Here is a 22,620-nt window from a genome sequence, read left to right as displayed (position 1 = left end):
CCTAGCTAATCCCCCTGACACTAAGGGGCAATTTAGATTGGCCAATCTAACATCCAAGCTATTAATATAGATTGTAAATAGTTGGGGCCAGAGGACAGAACTAGTTACAGCTTGCTGACCAGAAAAAGACTCATTTGTACCAACTCTGCTTTGTTGGTTAGCCAATCCTCTATCCAAGCTAATATATTACCCCCAACCCAGAAGGATCTTACCTTGTGTATTAATCTCTTGTGCAGCACCTTATCAAATGCCTTCTGCAAACATTCTGCATTTCCTACATTTTTTGTTGTAACAAAAATCAAGACCCACAGACAGTATAAATGTGTGCGTGTGTTTGTAAGGGAAGACTACGTGACATGGAGCAGCTTCACATTCAGCCCTGAAGTCTGCACAAGGCTGACAGAAGCTGGCTTATAGCAAGTTCCCTTGGTTAGGCAGGAACCCAGAGGGTCATCTATTGGGTTATTTGTCCACACCTGCAACTGTAACTACCAAACGTCCACATTTCTGTCTGCATGCTGCTTAACTCTTGCTTGATTTATTATATTCACATGTATTAGGATAGAGTGAAAAGTATTGTTTATTGCATGCTGTTATGACAAAAGTGGCACAGTAGCACAGTGGTTAGCACTGCTGCTTCATAGCACCAGGGACCTGGATTCGATTCCTGGCTCGGGTCACTGTCTGTGTAGAGTTTGCACATTCTCCTCGTATTGACGTGGGTCCCCTCTGGGTGCTCTGGTTTCCTCCCACAATCCAAAGATGTGCGGGTTAGGTTGATTGGCCATGCTAAAATTGCCCTTGGTGTCCTGAGATGTGTAGGTTAGAGGGATTAGTGTGTAAATATGTAGAGATATAGGGGTAGTTCCTGGGTAAGATTGTGGTCGGCACAGATGTGATGGACTGAATGGCCTTTCTCCGTACTGTAGGGATTCTATGAAAGCATACCGTACAGAGGGGAGAAGGAACGGAGAGAGTGCAGAGTTGTAGTTACGGAGAGATAGCAGGTGGATAGAACGCAGAGTCAGGCATAATGGGTGAGACTATTGGCATCTCTTCAGTTTTCTACTTAAGAAATGATTTGGCCATATTTTGTGCTTGAGTTGGACATGCAAATGGCACTGAGATTGGAGAAATGTGCAGACTGGTCGCAGATGCTGACTGATGCAAAAGGCGAGGACATTGAAAATTTTAGGGGAAAAAAGAAAGAACATGAGGTGGAGATGGTGGCATTGGTCTGGGGTGGGTACCGTAAGAAGCATCACAACCTCAGGTTAAAATCCAACAGGTTTATTAGGCAGCACAAGGTTTCGGAGCGCTGCTCCAGATGAAGGAAGGAGCGCTCCGAAAGCTCATGATTCCAAGTAAACCTGTTGGCCTTTAACCAGGTGTTGTGAAGAGTTAAAGGAAGTTGAATAGGTTTGTAGAGAGCAAAGCCCAGCAAGGAAGGTGAACGTGTGGGTGTTTTATATTTGGTGGTATTGAGTATAAAAGCGAGGAACTGATATTGAATTAGGATCAGACATGAACGAGGATGTGGTTGAAGCAGAGTTCGGTTCAGGAAACTCCATTGGTGGAAAGATATTTGAGCTGTGGGTCTGGCGAAATCTTACCTAAACATCAGGAAGGAGAAGTTCCATGTTAAGATCATAGAATCCCTGCAGTGCAGAAGGAGACCATTCGGCCCATCAAGTCTGCACCGACCGTGATCCCACCCAGGCCCTATCCCCATAACCTCATGCACGTACCCTTGCTTGTCCCTCTGACACTAAGTGGAAATTTAGCATGGCAAGTGCACTTAACCAGGACGTCTTTGAGTGTGGGAGGGAACACACACACACACAGACACAAACGTGCAAACTCCTTACAGTGACCCCAAGCTGGGAATCGAACCCAGGTCCCTGGCACTGTGAAGCAGCTGTGCTAATTGCTGTGCCACTCTGCTGATTAGGTGGATTGGCCATGCTAAATTGCCCTTTCGTGCCCCAAGGTTTGTAGGTTTGAGGGGATTAGTGAGGCAAATACATGGGGTTACAGGAATAGGGCCTGAGTAGGACGCTTTGTCAGAGAGTTGATGGAGACTCGATGGGCTGAATGGCCTCCTTCTGCCCAGTAGGGATTCTATGATGATATACAGCTAGAAAACTATCAATATCAGATTATCCCTGCAAGCCTCCCACTGCAGGTGAGACCTCACTTGTAGCAAAGGGTTTAAAAGCTGTATCTCTGTGGTTGTCCAAGTAGAACCCTGCTTACCCAAGTCCTGAATTGTTTTAGAAATAGATATTTGTTATACTTAGAATCAGAATCCCAACCATGCAGAAGAAGACCATTCAGCCCATCGAATCTACACCGACTCTCAACATAGCATCTTACCCACGCCCATTGCCATACTTTAGCAAATGGACTGGATGGATAGAAGAGTATTCCTGTTCTTATTCCAAATGTATTTAAATATGATTCCTCAGAGACACCCTATTTTTACAATATTAGCAAACATGTTTCAGCTCTTAAAAGGAAGTGTTGACTTTTTAAAATAAAGAGGTTAAGGTTTGTGAAATAACAGAAAACTATTTGTGAATATATCCGCACACTGATTGTTAATGTTAATTATAGATCACTGTTAATTCCTGCTGTTCTAATTAGTTACCCTTGCTGGAACTTGTGATGTCACGAACCACATAAACCTGGCCTGGAGTCTGTGGTATAAAATTGGAGGGATTAGGCGATACCTGAATTCACGTACTGACCCCTGAAGGTTCCCTTTCCATTTAGCAGTTCCTGTTAAATGTGACAGTCAACGGGAAATGCTTCATAAACAATAGCAAGCAGAGAAATTCCCGCAACAGAGCTGTCTGTGATGTGTGCGGAAAGCATCTAGGTGCACATATTTTGGGCAGTCGCAGGTGGGGTGATACCCCCCAGTGGAAGGCCACCTGGGCAGCACAGTGGTTGGCACTGCTGCCTCACAGCACCAGGGACCTGGGTTCAGTTTCAGCCTCAGGTCACTATCTGTGTGGAATTTGTACGTTCTCCCTGTGTCTGCATGGGTTTCCTCTGGGTGCTCTAGTTTCCTCCCACACTCCAAAGATGTTGACCCTAATGTCAGGGGATTAGCAGGGTGAGTATGTGGGTTACTGGAATAGGGCCTGGATGAGATTATGGTTAGCGCAGACTCAATGGGGTGAATGGCTTCCTCCTGCACTGTAGGGATTCAATGACTCCAATCCTCTGCAAATAGGGAGCAGTGCACTTGCTGCCTGAATTTCCCCCTTATTCTCACCAGACACTTCCAGCAGAATTGGACAGGACGCCCGAGTTAAAATCTCTTGTTTCCCCACAAACCCTTCATCTCCAATACAGAGCCCTGGATGGTTTTGCTATCCCTCCTCGTATTATTCTCACTCCAGGCGGCGCAGTGGATTTTTTTAAGACTCTAGGAGTCCACTTGGACGCAAAGATTTGTCAGCTGCAGCTCCAACATTGTGCTCATTACCACTTCCCTAATTGTTGTAATCTTTCTCAAGTTCCTCCCTCCCTGTGTCATGATTGTACCAGCGGGTTAGAAACAATCGGCATTTCAGTAGGCATTCCACAGGATGGGAATCTCCCTAACACGATTAGCAATTATAGACAGACCAAACAGAAATACATCTTCCTGTTATTAGGAAATAGATTCCATCAGATGCTGGTACCGTTTAGGGAAGTCATATAAATGCTAATGTTAGAACTAAAAGCAGCCGGGGAACAGACAGCCAAATATACAGAAAGTATCTTCAAAGGGAAACTATGACATAATTGGCAACCTTTTTTGAGGAAGCAGATTCCATCAAGCAGCCTGTATGCTGGTGCTGGTTAGGAGACCAGAAGCAAGCATGTAGCATACCCTTTGTGGAGGTAGTTACCCCAGAATAACTATTCAATTGTATACCGTGTGATAACTATAAGCTGGTCTTCATAAATCTATTGAAGTGGATGTTGTTTAGTAAGAGTGGAGTCCTGAAAAAGAGTTCTTGTAAACGTATATTGGGTCAGAAGGGTAATTCCTATTTAAAAGGTCTTAAACTGCGTGGGTGTTTAGTAGTTTCTTGTGCATAACTGTCTTAGACCATCATAGTCTTGTTCATGAACGTGTATCTTTTCTTTACTGTAATAGTCTTTGATAAGTGTTATACTGTGACTAGGCTGGTCACAGTTCTCATTGGATATCTCACACATGGCCTCTTACACAGTTTTGTCTGCAGGGACAATACTCTACTATGAACTGGTGTTTCCAAGTTGAGACACCCCTCGCAGGGAACATCAGCCAGAGCTCGTAACACATTCCATTTCTGGAATGTTACCTGTATCGTTTACAGTGAAGATCTGTGCAAAATATTGGTTCATCTGTCATCTCCTTATTTTCTGTTGTTGATTCCCTAGACTCACTTTCAATGGGACCAAACACTCAGGTTGATAACAAGCTTCTATAGATATTTTAAAAATAAAAGGTTATTTCTCACTAATTTTCTCTCTTACTCTAATTTTTCTCTCATTAACCTTTTAGACATTTTTGCTGCTTTATATATTCTATCCAATTTCATGACCTGCCATCCATTCTTGCACAGTTACATGCTTTTTCTTTAAGTTTGATACTATCTTTAACTTTTCTAGTTAAGCGTGGATGTTGGATCCTCCCTCCTGTTTGGGATGTGTATTTTGAAGTATCCCTTTGAATGTCTGCCATGGCACCTCTGTTAGCCTATCCCATTAAATGAATTTACCTGTTCACTTTAGCCAGCTCTGCTTTTATACCCTCATTATTGCTCTTATTTACATTTAAAATACTAGTCTTGGACCCACTCTTCTCTCCCTCAAATTGAAATTTAATTATAATTGCTGCTACTTAGGAATACCTTCATCATTAATTAATCCTATTGTGTTGCACAATACCAAGTCTAGTATTGACCTTAAAATATAAAACATGAATTTGGACAACTATCAGTTAAGTGGTTGCAAGGCTGCACATTGGAATAAGTGGGACAATATATTTGCATTTGAATCAAGCAACTTGGTTTCTCCCATGCTCAATGGCTAAGTGAACTATTTGTCACAAATGTGGAATTGGGCATGGTGTCTGTGACTGAAATTGCTTGTGCCACTGTGTCAGAATAAAAGGCCAATATCAAGCTAACTCTTGCAACATTTTGTCACAAGCACATTTCATGGTCATGGATGCGAGATAAGATAGAAGACCACTGGAATATTTAAGCGTGTTGTCAGGGATGCAATTTTCCACATATTACACAGAAATTCAGGTCAGATAATAAAGGTTTTTCAGAAATGAGGCTGGGCAGCTTCCCATTTGTCTTGTATATTTGTCAACTGGTTATGCATTATATCACACGTCCTTGGTAGTTACTTACCTGTTTTTAAGTTGCTACCTTTTCAGTTACTATCTTCTGCTCCATGTCATTATAGATCAAGAAAATCAAAATTACAATGCCACCAAGATACCAGTGAAATCCAAAACAAGAAACTATTGCAAATATTTTTAAACATGTTACTAATAGACCTGTGGGTTTTTTTCATAGTTAGGAGCTGTTTAATGTGCTCAGACATTAAATTTACATAATGGTATATTTTGTAATACTAATGGTATTTATGGTACATGACATGGGCAGCACAGTGGCACGAACTGTTACCTCAGTGCCAGGGATCTGGATTCGATTCCCAGTTTGGGTGACTGTGCAGAGTCCGCACGTTCTTCTGTGTCTGTTTCCTCAGAGTTCTCTAGTTTCCTCCCACAGTCTGTAAAAACGTGCTGGTTAGGTGCATCGGCCATGCTAAATTCTCCCCGTGTTCCAGAACAGATGCTGGAGTGTGGCAACTAGGGGATTTTCACAGTAACTTGATTGCAGTATTAAGCTTACCGGTACCACTGATAAGTGAACTCTAAACTTTATAAAGTTGGGATATCAAATGAATTAACTCTGCCATTAAGTGTAGACATTGAACATTATTGTACAACATGGCATTACACGTGCTGGGTTTTGTTCTCTTCAGAAACCTGTTGCATTTTGTTTCAATTCTGCAACTGAGGAGAGATGCCAACTTACTGTGCACGAGGTGAGGTCAACGTTGACTGTATCTGTACAGAGCAATGACTCAGTTAGCAGATTGCATAACAATACAGGGAGATTGGGCCAGTTCTACACAGTGAGAACAAAACCTGAATCTCTACCTGATCAGAGCCAGAGAATTTACAGGCAAATGGAAAAAAAAAGTCTAAAAATGTTACTTCAGAGAGAAGAAACATTTGCAACTTGTACTTACAGCACTTTTAATATAATAAAACAGGCCAGGTTCACAGGATCATTGCGCACACAGTGATTAGCACTGCTGCCTCACAGCACCAGGGACCCAGGTTTGAGTTCCAGCTTGGGTCATTGTGCAGACTCCATGTAGACATTCTCCCTGTGTCTGCATGGGTTCCACTGGGTGCTCCGGTTTCCTCCCATAGTCTAAAGACTAGTTAGCTTGAGCGGCATGGTAAATTGCCCCTCAGTGTAACAGATGCCAGAGTCTGGCAACTAGGGAATTTTCGCAGCAACTTCATTGCAGTGTTAATGCAAGCCTACTTGTGACACTAATAAACTTAAAACTTAAATGCAAATAGACAACATTCCACACAGAAATGGGCACAACCCAGAGCTTCTTTGACCAACTGTGCTGTTGCATAGATTAGCGTGAAGAGAGTCATATCCCAGAATATACTAGTCACTGAAATAACAACCTGTGCCCTCTCCCCCCCCCCCACCCCGCATCCCCCCCCAAATTAAGCAGTTAGGCTATATAAATGCATATACAATTCTATATACACAAAGTGAATCAAATGCTGCAATACCATTTTCATACTTTAGAGGGCATCATTTCTCCACATGCAGCACAAACCACAGATCATAAACATGGGGAGAATCCATTCAGCAAAAAAACACTTCAAACATCAGTGAAAAAAAGAGAATCAGTAATACTGAGCTCCATTTTAAAGGCCGATATATGTATTTTACAGGTACCCTTCATTTCCAGTACTCGGTTTTTATTTCTTTCAACAGTTATCCATCCACCTGTAGTAATCCAAAACCCACAAATCTAAATTTGTTCCCATGCCTCTTTATTCATCTTACTGTCACCATTTATTTAACCTATTCTTAAATACGGATGTGACCAGCTCCAACAGTGCCTCTGTGTAATAAAGCATCTTCTCCCCCAAAGTTCCTCAGACCCCATCCAGTTGAGCCCTCCTTGTTCAATGAATCCCTACAGTGCAGGAGGAGGCCACTCTACCCATTGAGCCTGTACCGACGGCAATCCCACTCGGGCTCTATCCCGTTACCACATGCATTTACCCTGCTAATCCCTCTAATACTAAGGGTCAATTTAGCATGGTCAATTCACCTAACCTACATACCTTTGGAGCCTGGGAGGAAACCAGGGCACCCGGAGGAAACCCATGCAGACACGGACAGACAGTTATCCGAGGCTGGAATTGAACCCAGGTTCCTTTTCACACTGCAAACCGCCTGCTTCTAGCTACCCTGCCCCATCGCTCCTTTATTTCAATCACCCCACAATCTCCTTCCATCTTAATCTAAGTGGCTACAACTCTTCAATGCTTTATAGCTCTTCGTAAAGAGGAGCCAGAGAGTAGGAGCCTCACAAGAGTCAGAGTCATTGAGCTTCACAACATGGAAACAGGCCATTCAGCCCAACTTGTCCATGCTGCCCTTTTTTTTAAGCCCCTAAGCTAGTCATGATGCACACAGTGAAATGGTGTTGGACAAGAACCCTATGGAGCACCATTACAACCTTCAACCATCAGGAAACTGCTCTCAACACCAAAAATCAGGGAAGCTCCACACTGACTAAAGAACAATACAAGAACAGGCCCTTTGACCCTCCAAACCTGCACCATGACACCTTCCCAAACTAAAACAGTATGAGCTTAGAGTCTGTATCTTTCCATTCCCATCCTACTCATGTATTTGTCTAGTTGCCCCTTAAATGCCACTATCGCACCTGCTCCCACCACCTCCCCAGGCAGCGCGTTCCAGACATTCACCACCCTCTGTGTAAAACACTTGCCTCGCACATCTCCTCCAAACTTTTCCACACACACCTACGTCCCCTAATATTTTGCTTTTCTACCCTAGGAAGGAGCATCTGACTATCCACTCTGTCCATGCCACTCAATCTTGTAAACCTCTATCAGGTCACCCCTCAACCTCCGTCATTCCAGCGAGAATAAACCGAGTTTATCCAACTTCTCCTTATAGCTAATACCCTCAGGTCAGGCAACATCCTGGTAAACCTCTTCTATACCTCCTCCAAAGCATCCACATCCTTCTGGTGTGGTGACCAGAATTGTACACAAAGTTCCAAATGAAGCCTAACTAAGGTCCTGTACAGCTGCAGCATGACCTGCCAATTTTTATACTCAATGCCCCAACCAATTAAGGCAAGCATGCCGTATGCCTTCTTGACTATCTTACCCACCTGCATTGCCACTTTCAGTAATCAGTGGACATGTATGGCCTGATCTCTCTGCCTGTCAATACTCCTAAGGGTTCTACCAATTACTATATAATTCTTATATGCATTGGACCTTCCAAAATACATTACCTCACATTTGTCCTGGTTAAACTCCATCTGCCATTCATCTGCCCAAGTCTCCAACTGGTCTACATCCTCTGACAATCTTCTTCACTATCCACAAACCAGCTTTTAAAAGGCCTAATCCCATCTCTCCTGGAATAACCTCTGTGTGAGACTGACTATCAAAGGCTTTCAGAAAGTCTACATAAACCCCTCTGCTTCCTTGGTTAGCTCCTTAAAAGAACCCAACTAGGTTCGGCAAGCCCCAATTTCCCTACCGTTACCCAGTTTGGCCACTTTGAATAACGTCCTTGTCACGTATGTATCTCATCACTTCAGCTTCGATCAGAGATTCTAAAATTGTTCCCAACACAGAAGCTAACTGGCCTGTGATTACAGAAAGTAAAACACTACAAGTGCTGGCAATGTGGAAAAGACTGGAAATTCTCACTGGCGTCATTGGTGACGAGAGGGAGGGAGAGAGGGGAGAGAGTGTTAGCTCAGAGCGCACAGATGCAATAGTCTTTCAGGCAGGGAGAGAAAAAGAGACGAAAGCAGAAAATGCTGCATTAACTCAGCAAACTGGCAGCATCAGTAGAGAGAAACAATTTTGGGTTCATATGACCTGTCTGAAGTCAGGATGCAGCATTTTGCTTTTATTTCAGGATAGACGGAAGTGCTGGTGGGACAAAAAAAAAGAATGAAAGGCAAGAGTCAAAAGAGTGTAAATGAGAGTAAGGGACAATGGTGCAAGGCAAAAGGAGATGGTACTGAGATGAGTAAAGAACAAGGTGCATCGAGGAGGTACAAATAGTAAACGCAATCGGACGCAGAGGTTACAGTTGAAAATTACCTTGGTTTACTCGATGTAGAGATGCCGGTGTTGGTCTGGGGTGGGCACAGTAAGAAATCTCAACATCAAGTTAAAGTCCAACAGGTTTATTCGACAGCAGTCTTTTTTTGAAAGCCAGTATTCCACTGGCCACTCTCCGGTTGTGCAGAACTCATTCACTTGGAATAGAATCTTAGTCATTTCTAAGGCTCCCACCACCTATTCTCCCCACTTGGTTAGGGGGCCTTCTCCATCATCAGGTAAGCTAACTTCTCCTAATACTTCCTGAAACTTTCCTCATCCCACATGGGGCAGCACAGTGGTTAGTACTGCTGCTTCACAGCGTCACAGTCCCAGGTTCATTCTGACCTGCAGAATTTGCACATTCTCCCCATGTCTGCGCAAGTTTCCTCTGAGTGCTCCGATTTCCACCCACAGTCCAAAGATGTGTGGATTGGCCATGCTAAATTGCCATTTAGTGTCAGGGGGATTAGCCCAGTAATTGCGTGGGCTTACAGCAGTAGAGCTCGTGTGGGATTGTGGTCAGACTTAATGGGCCGAATGGCCCCCTCTACTGTAGGGATTCTAAGCAATGAAGGTTTTGCCTCTTCCTCGACATCTTTCTCACTTTCCCCAGCACAGGCGTGAAGAACTCAACATCAATTCCCACTTATCATCCACTGGCCCATTATCACCTCTTCCCAGGGGGTTTCTTCCCCATGTATAAAAAGGTACACAACACTGGCAAGTCTAAGATATTTAACGCTTACCTGCTCCTCCTCTGATTAAGCGAGCATACAAAGCAGAGAGAGGGTGGACAATGAAAAGGACTTTATTTCCATTTTAAAATAGTCACTGGGTAGATGGGATATGCAATACTCGGCACTTTTGAGGATGTGTGTGTATAGGGGTCAGACATGACGTTGTTTAGGCTCATGAAATGCAGGGTACTGGGTGCCTCAGTGTTTAACCTTGATCTGACGATAATGAGAGCCAAGTGGAAAATATGTGGGTGATTTATGGTAGCTGAAAAATTATTTAAAAAAAAAAAATTGGTAGTGAAGGTGTAACTAACGACATGTTAAGGAAACAAAATACAAATTGTGTGTGTGTGTGTGTGTGTGTGTGTGTGTGTGTGTGTGTGTGTGGAGGGGGGGAGGAAACCGTTTAAAAATTGAATTCATGCTTTGAATACTTGCATATAAATTACATCTGTACAATATCCTTTAAAAAAAATGACTAACAGCATACCACAGCCTAGAAGTTACAAAACAAAAACACCACTATACTTGACAATTGAAAGTGGGAGAGGAGGAGGGGAGGGGTGAGGGAAATACTGGCATTAAAAAAAAAAATCACAATTATTATTAGCACAGTTCCTTACGTTAGAACAACAGCTGGTAGAAGCTGTTAACATGGGGTGGGGGGGGAAGGTCGTACAACCCTTTGTTTGATTCTCCAGTAGCCTTGGATTAGTGTGTCAAATGAGTAGTCACTTTTGAACTCTACATTTAAAAATAAAAAAGTAGAATAGGATTATTTATTCTGCTCATAGCCAGGAGGGGGATTGGGGGTGGGGGGAGGGTATAAAAAAAAGGGGAAAATCCAAACGAGCTGTAGTTCATCTTGGTGTCCCACTCAGCGCTTTGAAACACAAACCTCCTTCACAACAGCCCGCTCAGCGCAGTCCTTTCCCACGTTTGACGCTCCCTCACGTGTAGTGCATCATCACAGATGATCCAGTGTGCTTCAGGCAACCAAAAAGTGCTCAGCAGGCTCCTAAGCTCCTCTTCCCACATTGTCTGACAAATTGTCAGGGAGAGCGAGCAAACTCTTATTCATCGAAGTCTTTTTTTTTAAAAAAAAGGTGCCCCCGTCTTAAAAAAAAATCTCTGCGAAAAGCAGCCACTCGATTCATTATCCTCTCACAAAAGAAAACCTGCTGGATGATACTTGTGCAAAGAAAAAGAAATTACACGCAACTGTAAACGTTATAAATAAAATCATTTCGACCTAGTGCCATTGGCTGTGATACTCTCCGCTATCGTTTCAGGGTTTGAGTTTTCATTCAGGCCCGAGTAATCCTTGAGTTCGGTGTTGTTCGAGAGCAGCGGCTGCTCCACCTTTTTGGGAGGGATGAACGGCTGCCTGGTGTAGTTGTCCCCATCGTCTATGCTCTCAGGCAGGTCTTGTCCTTTGCTCTCAGGCAGCAGCAGAATACAAATGATGCAGATCACCGTGCAGCAGGCAAAGATCACATGGTGCAGGAAGTAACCTTTCTGGTTGTGAAGCTCCATGATCGGTGCCGTCAACTGACCAAAGCCGGCGCTGGCCAAAACCAAGCCCAATCCTCCGCCCCTGAGGCGCACAAAAAGGAAAAAAAGTTTGATTAACAGACTGCTCTGTAAACTCTTACGTGCCTTTTTCCCCTCATTGATCCTGGTCAATAGGGTGGCATAGTGGTTAGCACTGCTGCCCCACAGCACCAGGGACCCAGCCTCAGGTTACTGTCTGTGTGGAATTTGCACATTCTCCCCATGTCTGTGTGGGTTTCCTCCGGTTTCCTCTCCCAGTCCAAAAGATGTGCAGGTTAGGTTGATTGGCCATGCTAAATTGACCCTCAGTGTCAGGGGACTAGCTAAGGGAAATGCATGGGGTTTTGGAGATAGGGCCTGGGTGGGATTGTGGTCAGTGCAGACTCGACGGGCTGAATGGCCTCTTTCTGCACTGTAGGGTTCTATGAATAGATCTCTTATCAAAAGAGTTCAAACAAAGCAAGCTGGTGAATTTCAGGACATCGTAAACCCTAAAACCAACTCTGCAGCCTACTAGTTACGTACTGAACAGGCTATTAGTTATGTACTCGCCTCTGTTACAATGCAGAGGTTAATTCTCTCTGCTCGGTATTGGACCCACTCAAAGTCACATACTTCACCTTGTAATCTTATACGAGTGTGCGAGGTATTAGGAAGTTATTGGTTTTGGTAAATTAAACAGGATCTGACACCATGAACAATTAACAGGTCTTTACTTTTAAACTGGTGACAACCTTATTAAAACAGTTGAACTGAATAAAATCCCAGTAGAATGCAGTTCAAGTATTACAAGACTCCTTCAGCAGATAATGAAATAAATCATTACAAAATTCAAATCACTCAACTATTATACAACCAGGTGCTCTTTGGAAGTATGAACTTTTTCCAATGATATTCCTGTCTGGAATACTTTGAGTTAGTCTCTCCCTCTCTATTTAGATGGTGATGTTATGAAGACATACATGAAACTGCAGGATTTACACAAGAGCCTACACACAAGCATACGCTGACAGTTACCCCCTCTTGTCCGGGTTTATATACCTGGAATTACCTCAGTATTCTTACAACCTGTGACTTGAGGCTGTCAACAACCCTCAGGTTTGAATTCCATTGGTTGCGTCTCTGCATGCTTGTTTTAAACTCATGGATCCAATTCAAAAGCTTGTTTTGGTAGGTTGGAACACTTAACTGCTAGGCTTTGATAGGAATGTTGCAAAAACCTGTTTCTGCAGCCTGCTCTCTGCAATTTAAAATCCACACAGAGACCTGCTTTTTAAAGGAGACAATGCTATATGATTTCTTGTTTTAGCATTTCTTTTCGATTTGTCAAACACCACATTTTTAACCTTACACATGCAACTTCACAACACCTCAAAACAGAGCAAATCACCCCAACAAATCACGAATGATACAATGAGTAGTTTTCATTTAGTCAGTGATGTTTAGCCCAACTAGAATACACTGGCTAGCTGACCTGCCCCAGTTTGGTAATGCTGCTATCTTAACTGTTCTCACTGCTGCAGTTGGTGTTATTTTTCCTTCATTTTAACAAGAGACCAGCCGTCAACAATTACCACAGCAACAAAACCTTTTATGCCTACTGAAAGGCTGGATACGTGGGGCACTTTTCTGGCTTCATCTTTTGAACTGATCGCCCAAAGTTTATGTAAAGAAGAAAACAATGGCATGAGAAAGAGCGACAAGTTCCCAGAACCAGATGGTTTCCACCCCAGGACTTTAGAAAACGCAAGTGAGAACATTGGAAGATGATGGCTAGGGCATTTTAATACAGGAACCATTCCTTGGATTGGAAAATTATGTACATCACTCCACTATTTAAGAATGGTGATCGAAGGAATTACGAGAACGATGGGTTGGTTTGCCTGTTGGTCATCAGGAAATTGCTGGAGCCTCTAATTAAGCACAGCATCACTGAATACCTTGAAAGTCTTTAGCTCAGAGCAAGTCCGTGTGGATTTGTAAAGGGTGGGTCACATTCTTTCTGAAGAAGTGACTAAAGTGACGGACAGGACGCTACTATATTCCAGAAAGTCAGGTGGTGAACTGGAGCTAACAATTCTGACCCACTTTTATAAGCATTTAGAGATTCATATTACATACACGCACCTCCTAACCCACAGTTTGTCTATTCCTTTCAGGGGGGCAAAAATGATTGCCCATTTAATACCTACTGCTTGCATACAACTGAACACAATATACAGTTAACATGACTGTGGATGCAGAATTTTTAGTTTATTAGTCACAAGTAGGCTTACACTAGCACTGCAATGAAGTTACTGTGAAATCCCCTAGTCGTCACACTCTGGCACCTGTTTGGGTACACAGGGGAGAGAATTTAGCACGGCCAATGCACCTAAACAGCACATCTTTCAGAGAAAACCTGGAGGTAAAGCGTTTGATAAAGTTTCTCATAAGAGACTTTAGTGAAACTGAGGTTTATGGAATCGAAGGCAAATTATTAACCTTGTTGGGCAATTGACTGAAGGAGACAGCAAGAATAACAAACAGGTAATCTAATTGGTACAATGCGACTAGCGATGCCCTGCACGAATCTGTGCTGGGACCTCAACTAAACCTGGTGTTGTCAGACTTCTTACCTCAACTATTAACAGTAATTATTAACTTGGCTGACAGGATAGAAAGCCACTTGTGTGAATTTGCTGAGGACACAAAGATAAGTGGCATTGTAAGCTTTGCAGATCGAAGCGCAATCCATCAATATCTTTGCAAGATTAAGTGAATGGGCAAGACTGTGTTAAGTGGATTTCAGTTAGGGAAATGCAAGTCATCCAATCTGGATATCCGACAGGACAGAACAGAGTAAATTCTCAATGGTAATCAGCTAGAAACAGTGGCAATCCAATGAGATTTCAGGGATCAGGTCCACAAATCATAAGTAGGTCATTCACAGGGTCTAGAAAATAAATCAAAAACACTATTTTTTGTGTTTACATTAACACTGCAATGAAGTTGCTGTGAAAATCCCCTGGTTGCCATGCTCCAGCACCTGTTCGGGCACACCGAGAGAGAATTTAGCATGGCCAATGCACCTAACCAGCATGTCATTCGAACTGTGGGAGGAAACTGGAGCACCTGGAGGAAACCCATGCAGACCCGGGGAGAATGTGCAAACTCCACACAGACGGTGCCCCAAGCTTGGGATCGAACCTGGGTCCCTAGCGCTGTGAGACAGCAGTGCCACCATGCCGCCCATTAAAGGGATTGCGCCCCCCCCTCACTATGTTCGTGCGCATCAACTGAAAACCAGGAGCAAATGGGATCAGACAGCCTCCTAAACAGCTCTGCACAAGCAAAGGTAACAGCCTTACCCAGGAAGCTGCTGCCCAGATTACCAAAGCTGGAACACCATTGGCATTGCTGAGCAGGCTCCCTTGTGAAGGGAATCACAGGACAGGGAGAGAGTGAATCATTGTGGCAAGCACTGTCACCACAGTTGTCGAGATGTCATAAATGAAGTGATTAGTTACAATGTGGGAGGCAGTGAAAACATACAGAGCAAGCTCTCTCTCACTAGTGCTGGCTGAAGACTAATCCATTCGAATTTACATAGCTCCATTGACAATGTGTTCTGTTGTAAGTACATGTTGATGATATGTACATATTGGGCTTGTTATTAATAAAAGCAACCTTACAAAACAGCAAATAAACTGGATAAGTCATAGCACAGATTAGGCTGAAGGAAGTAACTTGTGCTACATTATCAATTCAACCTTCAGGGGATTAAGACCAAATATTAAAAAGGGTAAATAAGAGTTTACTGGATTAATGCTAATGGGGATCCAGTCAGCTATCCAGTTACATCTAGACAGGATTATTTGCTATTGTACACCAGCGGCAACGCTGTACACAACAAACCAGAACATTCAGAGAGGCTGATAAAGAGCTTTCAAAAACGCTGACTGCTCACAGAACAACCCACAACTCGGTTAAAAAAAAAGTCTACACGCCAAAGCAGCCGTACCCAGGAATTCAAGGTTCTTCAAACCAGTGTTACAATCAGAAGTTATCAAGCAGAATGATTGGGGGAGATGGAGGGAGGAAGAAGGGGAAAGAGGAGGGGGGGCCGTATGGAGAAGGGGGGAGGGGAAGGGAGCGGCTGTATGGAGGGGTGTGGGGGGGGGGGGGAGGGGAGGGAGCAGCAAGTTGGAGGGGTGCCAGATTGAATGAGGGAGGGGAAGGAGGAGCCCAGATTGGGGGGGTGGGGGGGTGGGCAGGCAGTGGGGGTGGTTGGGTATGTTCTGGAAAAGCCAAATGTTGAGAGGTGTGATCGAAGTGCTATTCTTAAATGATTCTAAGATAATGGATAATGTTGACCGCAATAAGTTATTTCACCTTGTCCTAAAAAGGGCAGAAAGAGGGGACATGGACTGCACTGGAAAATGGGGCAAGTTAAAATTAATGTGTAAAGACAAACATTGTCCTCAATTTCAATCCCTGCCCCCATTCCTCCCACCCCAGGAGGGGGAAAGTGTATTCTCCTTATAGCTCCCAGTCAGGTATCCAGTCCATTCCAGTCTCTAAATCTCCTGCAAATCCACCTGATCTTGAGGGGAGGGGGGGATAATCCCAGCTCTCCTGATGCATAGGCCTGGTCAAAAGAATTCCTATGGGTCTCCGGCCAGGAAGTCCTGAGGTGACCTTCCCACTGCCACTCAGTCAGGTGGTGAATCTGGCCAACTGTTGGACGGTAGCTTTATTCAAATGAAGCATTGCCTTTACGATTGGTCCAGCAGCATCATTTACGGGGCCCATGTATCCAGCACTTGGGTATCTGCAGTACTGAAACTAACTTGAAAGCTGGAACGTAGGCATCTGGAGAGCACAGTGGTGGACAGAATCCGAGCGAGGGAGGATTGTAGTTCAGTACAAATGCACCAAAATAGACAATCCTTATAAATTTCATTTTCTACATTAATAATGAAAACACAAATCGACTGGACCACAATGCCATTCTCCTCTTCTGAGGTAATTAGATTCAAAGAAGTCCACTACCTAACTAATGAGGTGTGGAGATGCCAGTGTTAGATTGGGGTGGGCACAGTAAGTCTCATAAACCTGTTGGACTTTAACCTGGTGTTGTTTGGAATCATGAGCTTTCAGAGCACTGCTCCTTCCTCGGGTGAGTGGCGAGATGGGTTCACAAACGTGGCATGTAGAGACACTATCTTGTAATTGAATCTCTGTCCATATATGCCTTGTTTGTGAACCCACCTCTCCACTTACTTGGAATCATGAGCTCCTTCGAGTAAACTGTTGGGACTTTAACCCGGTGGTGAGACTTCTTACTGTAATTACGTGGATCTTGGGAACTCAAAACACACATCCTGAATAAAATCTCTGTGGCAGATATTCCCACAGCTTCCAACCTGTCCAGGAGGCAGGAAAACCTTGCCCAGTGAAATCAGTGCAAATAATTTCACCAAGTCCTACAATGTGAAGAGCTGCCCTTTCACAGTGATATCACAGATATCTTTCAAACCCAACCCTATTTGCCAGTTTCACAGTTGACAGTGTGTTCAACATCGCTCTGCAAGATCCATTCTCACTGTGGCATGTCTGAACTCTTCAGACCCTGGTGAAGCATCGCATCAAACCTGACGGCAAGTGAGGGATATCAGGACAATGGGCAGCACGTTGGCAGTGGTTGGTACTGCTGCCTCACAGCGCCAGGGACTGGGTTCGATTCCCAGCTTGGATCACTGTGTGGAGACTGCACATTCTCCCAGTGTCTGCGTAGGTTTTCCTCCGGATGTTCTGGTTTCTTCCCAGAGTCTGGTTAGATGCATTGACCCGAAGAGGCGCCAGAGTGCGGCGATTAGGGGAATTTCACAGCAACTCCATTGCAGTGTTAATGTAAGCCTTACTTGTGACTAATAAGTAAACTTTTCTGATGTGCATAGTAATCAACTGGAAGAAAATGTTACATCCCTCCTGGACCATATTTCCCTTGGTCAGCTCTGACTGAGGGACAGAAGTTGGTTATTGGAATCCTCTTCAAAAAGGGTCCACACAAGATCCCAGGTTATGTTTGTACCATACAGATTGGCGAATGATCCACCCAACTAAAGATAGTGAATCTTGCACAGACACTAAGCAGCGTAATCCAAAGCTCCAGTAGCAAACCCTTCATGTGCTAAGCTCCGGAATGCAACTTGTAAAAGAGGCCACGAGTGAATTGGTCGCTCAGTTCCAAAAGAGAAGCAGAGGCATAAACTGGAATTAAATTCTCACTGGTGCTGTCACCTCTCAGCCACACTGTGACCTCAGAGCAGGAGGGAAGCCCACCCTCATTCAGAAGTGAACAATAAAGGAAATAAGTTATATAAGCTTGAACATTCTGTCAAATTGCAACTGCACAACACATCAGAACCCTCAGCCGAGGGGTACTGCTAAACTTGTTCCAACTGTTAAAAGTTAACATGCGTCTTGGTGCAAGGTAAAATGATTATTAAATAAGACCATTGACCATATAAGGTATATAGACTCAAAATTAGGCCATTCGGCCTGTCGAGTCTGCTCTGCCATTCAATCATGGCTGATAAGTTTCTCAACACCATTCCCCTGCCTTTTCCCTGTAACCTTTGATCCCCTTATCATCTTTGTCTTAAATACACTCACTGACCTTCACAGTCTGTGTGGCAGTGAATTCCAAAGATTCTCTACCCTGTTGCTGAAGAAGTTCCTCCCCATCCTTGTTTTATTCTGAGACTGTGCCCTTGGATCCTAGTCTCGCCTACGAATGAAAACTACTTCCCCACATCCATTCTATCCGGGCCTTTCGGTATTCGAAGTTTCATTGAGACCCCTCTTCATCCTTCTGAGCTCCATCAAGTACAGACCCAGAGTCCTCAGATGCTCATATCAAGCTTTTCATTCCTGGAGTCATTCGTGTGGATTCTCACAGCACCTTGGGGTAACACGGTGGCACAGTGGTTAACACTGCTGCCTCACAGCACCAGGGACCCAGGTTCAGTTGCAGCCTCGAGTGACTGTGTGTGGAGTCTGCACATTCTCCGTGTCTGTTTGCCCAGGTGCTCCGGTTTCCTTCCACAATCCAAAGATGTGTGCGGGTTAGGTGAATTGGCCATGCTCAATTGCCCCTTAGTGCTGGTGGGGATTGGCAAGGTAAATAAGTGGAGTTACGGGGATAGGGCCTGGGTGGGATTGTTGCCAGTGCAGGTTCAATGGGCCAAATGGCCTCCTTCTGCACTGTGGGGATTCTATGATCTTCCTCTGGACCTTCTCCAGCACATTCTTCCTTAGATACAGGGCCCAAAACTGCTCACAATACAAATGGATCAGATTTGGTGATAGTTACGTAGCAGTCTCCATCACATCCTTAACACTGGCACAATCCACCACACATCATTGCATTTTATGGAGAACAGCAACTACACTGACATGTACTATCAACTGCAATAAAAAAAGGAATTTACTAGGAATTTAATACTCCCACATTTTATACATCCACAGGTCTGTGGGAATGGTACCTTAGACTTTCTCATCTTTACCAGCCTTTCCAGCCCCCTCTTTGGGCTTTACGTTTAGCTCCCACTTGCTCTGGGGGATATGGGTGGACTGCGGGCGAACAGATAAAGACAAGAGACTCCTCAAGATGCTGGAATATTTTGCTTTAGTTTCTACAATACAAGGGCAATTACATTATTGCATCAATGCACCCTGAAGCGAGATTCATTTCTTTAACAGGGAAGCTAATAAACTTACGTCCTACTTATAAAACAAAAATGTCAACTCAAGCACCAGAATGCCAATCTGAAACGTCACTAGGAGAATCTGTATGGTGCAGATTCAGTCAATCAAACCCACACCAAAACAATCCACCCAGACCCTATCCTTGTATTTACCCTGCTAATCTCCCTGACACAAGGGTCAGTTTACCATGGCCAATCAACCTAACCCGCACATCTTTGGAGTGTGGGAGGAAACCGGAGCATGCAGAAGACAGATATGGGGCGAACATGCAAGCTTCGTACAGACAGCGGCCCAAAGCCAGAATCAAACCCAGGTCCCTGGCGCTGTGAGGCAGCAGTGCTAACCACTGTGCCACCCCAACAGAAACACTTTGTTTAACAGCTGCATTCCATATTTGCCAGTTGTCAGTGCGAGCGACCTCCGTTGTAATTATGAAAATCTCCGCTCCATCAACTTGGAAAATGAGTTCCACCAGTCACGGGACATTAGGCCACTTCTCAGCTGTGAAACTGGCCACCTATCACTACCTCTGCCCTTCAACATCAGAAAATAACCAAAGCCGAGATACTTAAAACTGATGGAAAATTACTTGGAAGCGGCCATGAAATCCAGAAACAACAAAATCCAACTGAAAGATGACCGGTATGAGGCAAAACCGTGGCAGATACAGCTCAATGTGGTGAACTGTGCAATCAGCAGCTTTGGGCCAGAGTGCTCAAAAAAAATGCGGAAGAATGGGGAGATACTTTGTTGGTAGAACATGGGCTGCACTGGCTGGGACAACATTTATTGTCCATCCTGAATTGCCCTTGAAGGGGTAATTAAGAGTCAATCATCTTACTGTGGGTCTGGAGTCTCATGTAGGCCAGACCAGGTAAGGGTACCAGATTTCTTTCCCTAAAAAGCAGTGAAGCAGATGACTCTTTACGACAATCGGCAATGGTTTCATGGTCATTAAACTTTTTTTTTAAATCCAGTTTTTTTGTTTAAGAAAATAATTCAATTCCCCACCATCTGACATGGTGGGATTTGAACATGGGTCCCCGGATTACTAATCCGTGAACAATACTACTGCCTCCCTGTCCGAGGTCCAAGGAGAAAGGTCAAATAAATATAATAACCTCATACATTTAGATAACACCTTTAATATAGAAAAATATCCCGAGGCACTTCACAGGAGTGACTGTCAAACACTATTTGACACGGAACAGATGACAAACCATTAGAATGGATGTAGAGGTAAGCTTTAAAGGAGTGTCTAAAAGGGGTTGCCAGAGCTATAGAGGTGGAAGGGTGTGGGAAGGCATTTCACAGCTTGGGTGAGGCGACCGAAGGCACAAACACAATGAGCGCAGCGATTAAAAATTGGAGATGCCCAAGGAGGTCAGGTTTGGAGGAATGCAGAGTTCCCCGGGGATCAGAGAGCTGGAGGAATTCAGTGATACAGAGGGGGTGAGGTGACAGTGGTTAAAAAGCAAGGCACAAAAGAGTTTTAACATTAAGGCCTTGACAGACAAGCAGCCAATGCAGGTGTTCAAATAGGGCTGGAATGCAGAGAGCAGGAAGTTATGTTCCACTCTGGTTAGACACACCTCAAAAAGATATATTGGATTTGGAATGGGTGCATTCAGCAGAATGATACATGCAAATATTTTCTCAAATGCAGAACGCTTGTGATCACCATTACAAACGGGTTTAAAAACCAAACTCATTTTCTGTGGGACCGTCAGTCTGGGCTGCATTCAATCCAAACGAGAAGGATAGTGCGCCTAAACACTCAAGCAGGCTCTCAGATCAGCATTTAAAGGATTACAGATGTAGGGTATTGAAAGAGCGACATAACACACTCTCTGAAGCTTATCCTCAGAAGACTGAAAGAATTGCTGCCGTCTCATTAAGCATCCTGCAGCCTGTCATTTTTACAGCCCATATTTCTTTGGCAAACGTTAAAGAATATTTTGATTGTATATTTTGAACAGAGTTTGAAAGAGGAAATGATGATCGGCTTCCCCTAACCTTTGAAAATAGCACGCAGAACTTTAAATATGTTACCCCACACACAAAAAGGTGGGTGTGGGAAAGAACACATTACTACGGATGCTGGAATCTGAAACTAAAGAGAAAAATGCTGGAAAATCTCTGCGGGTCTGGCAGCATCTGTACAGAGAGAAAACAGCTGATGTTTCAAGTCTAAGTGACCCTTTGTCCAAGGTGGGTGTGGGGTTAAGTTAACAACTAGGACTGGTAAACAGGACCAAGCTACACTGTACACAGAAGGTTATTTGGACTGACAATTTCATGACCTTTGCAGAGTGATTTGAGAGCCTTCATTTTAGCTATCCAGTTACATTTACAGTTTCATCTTTGACAATAAAGTCAGATTCACGATTCTGGCAAAAACCAATCCAAAAGAACCAAAAAAAAGGGAGCGAGAACCATCCTCAAGCAAATGTCAAGAGAATAAATAAATAAATGTAACTTGTGTTTCTTCAGCAACTTTTAAGATGACGAATTCTTTTCACAAAAGAACGGGTGATATTTTTCTCTGAATCTGTCCTTTCATTGCATGGAACCCATTCAGATAGTTCCAGTTCCAGGCATGTGACAGTTGAAACTAAGTATTTTTGAGTGAGGTTTTAAGTTAAATATTCAAATTTTGTATCATTTTTCTTCAGACTTTAAAAGAAAAGGCAAGTACAAACTCAGCACTTTTAACTGACTTGATGGGCCCAATGTGCTGTACTTATTCTAGTTAATCTGTCTTACAAAAGGAGGCCATTCAGCCCATTGAGTCTGCACCGATTCCCTAAAACAGCATCTTAACCATGCCTATCCTCCACCCTATCCCCGTAACCCAGCACATTTCCCATGGCTAGTCCACCTAGCCATCCATCTTTGGACACTCAATTTATCATGGCCAAGCCGCCTAACCTGCACACATTTATTGTGGGAGGAAACTGGAGCACCCGGAGGAAAACCACGCTTCACCGTGGACCCATTTGTTGAAGATCTGTCCTTCATTCTGTTTTTTTTTATTAATGTGTGTGTGTGTGTGTGTGTGGGGGGGGGCGGGGGGAGACATGG

The 22,620-nt window shown here is 43.9% G+C and overlaps 1 protein-coding gene across 1 annotated transcript in view; it reads right to left on the bottom strand.

Annotated features, from left to right (window-relative positions):
• Nucleotides 1-10,280: 10,280 nt before the first annotated feature.
• The window catches only part of slc22a23b (solute carrier family 22 member 23b), an 88,595-nt gene continuing 76,255 nt past the window's right edge, over nt 10,281-22,620 (bottom strand). Inside the window, exon 9 of the mRNA XM_080202200.1 lies at nt 10,281-11,824. Coding sequence (XP_080058326.1) covers nt 11,470-11,824 — 355 coding nt within the window. The 3' untranslated portion in view covers nt 10,281-11,469. The remainder of the gene's footprint in view (nt 11,825-22,620) is intronic.

Source organism: Carcharhinus amblyrhynchos, chromosome 2 (assembly GCF_965287045.1).
Source record: "Carcharhinus amblyrhynchos chromosome 2, sCarAmb.v2.hapA, whole genome shotgun sequence".
Taxonomy (NCBI): domain Eukaryota; kingdom Metazoa; phylum Chordata; class Chondrichthyes; order Carcharhiniformes; family Carcharhinidae; genus Carcharhinus; species Carcharhinus amblyrhynchos.
This window is presented reverse-complemented; position numbering and strand designations above follow the sequence as displayed.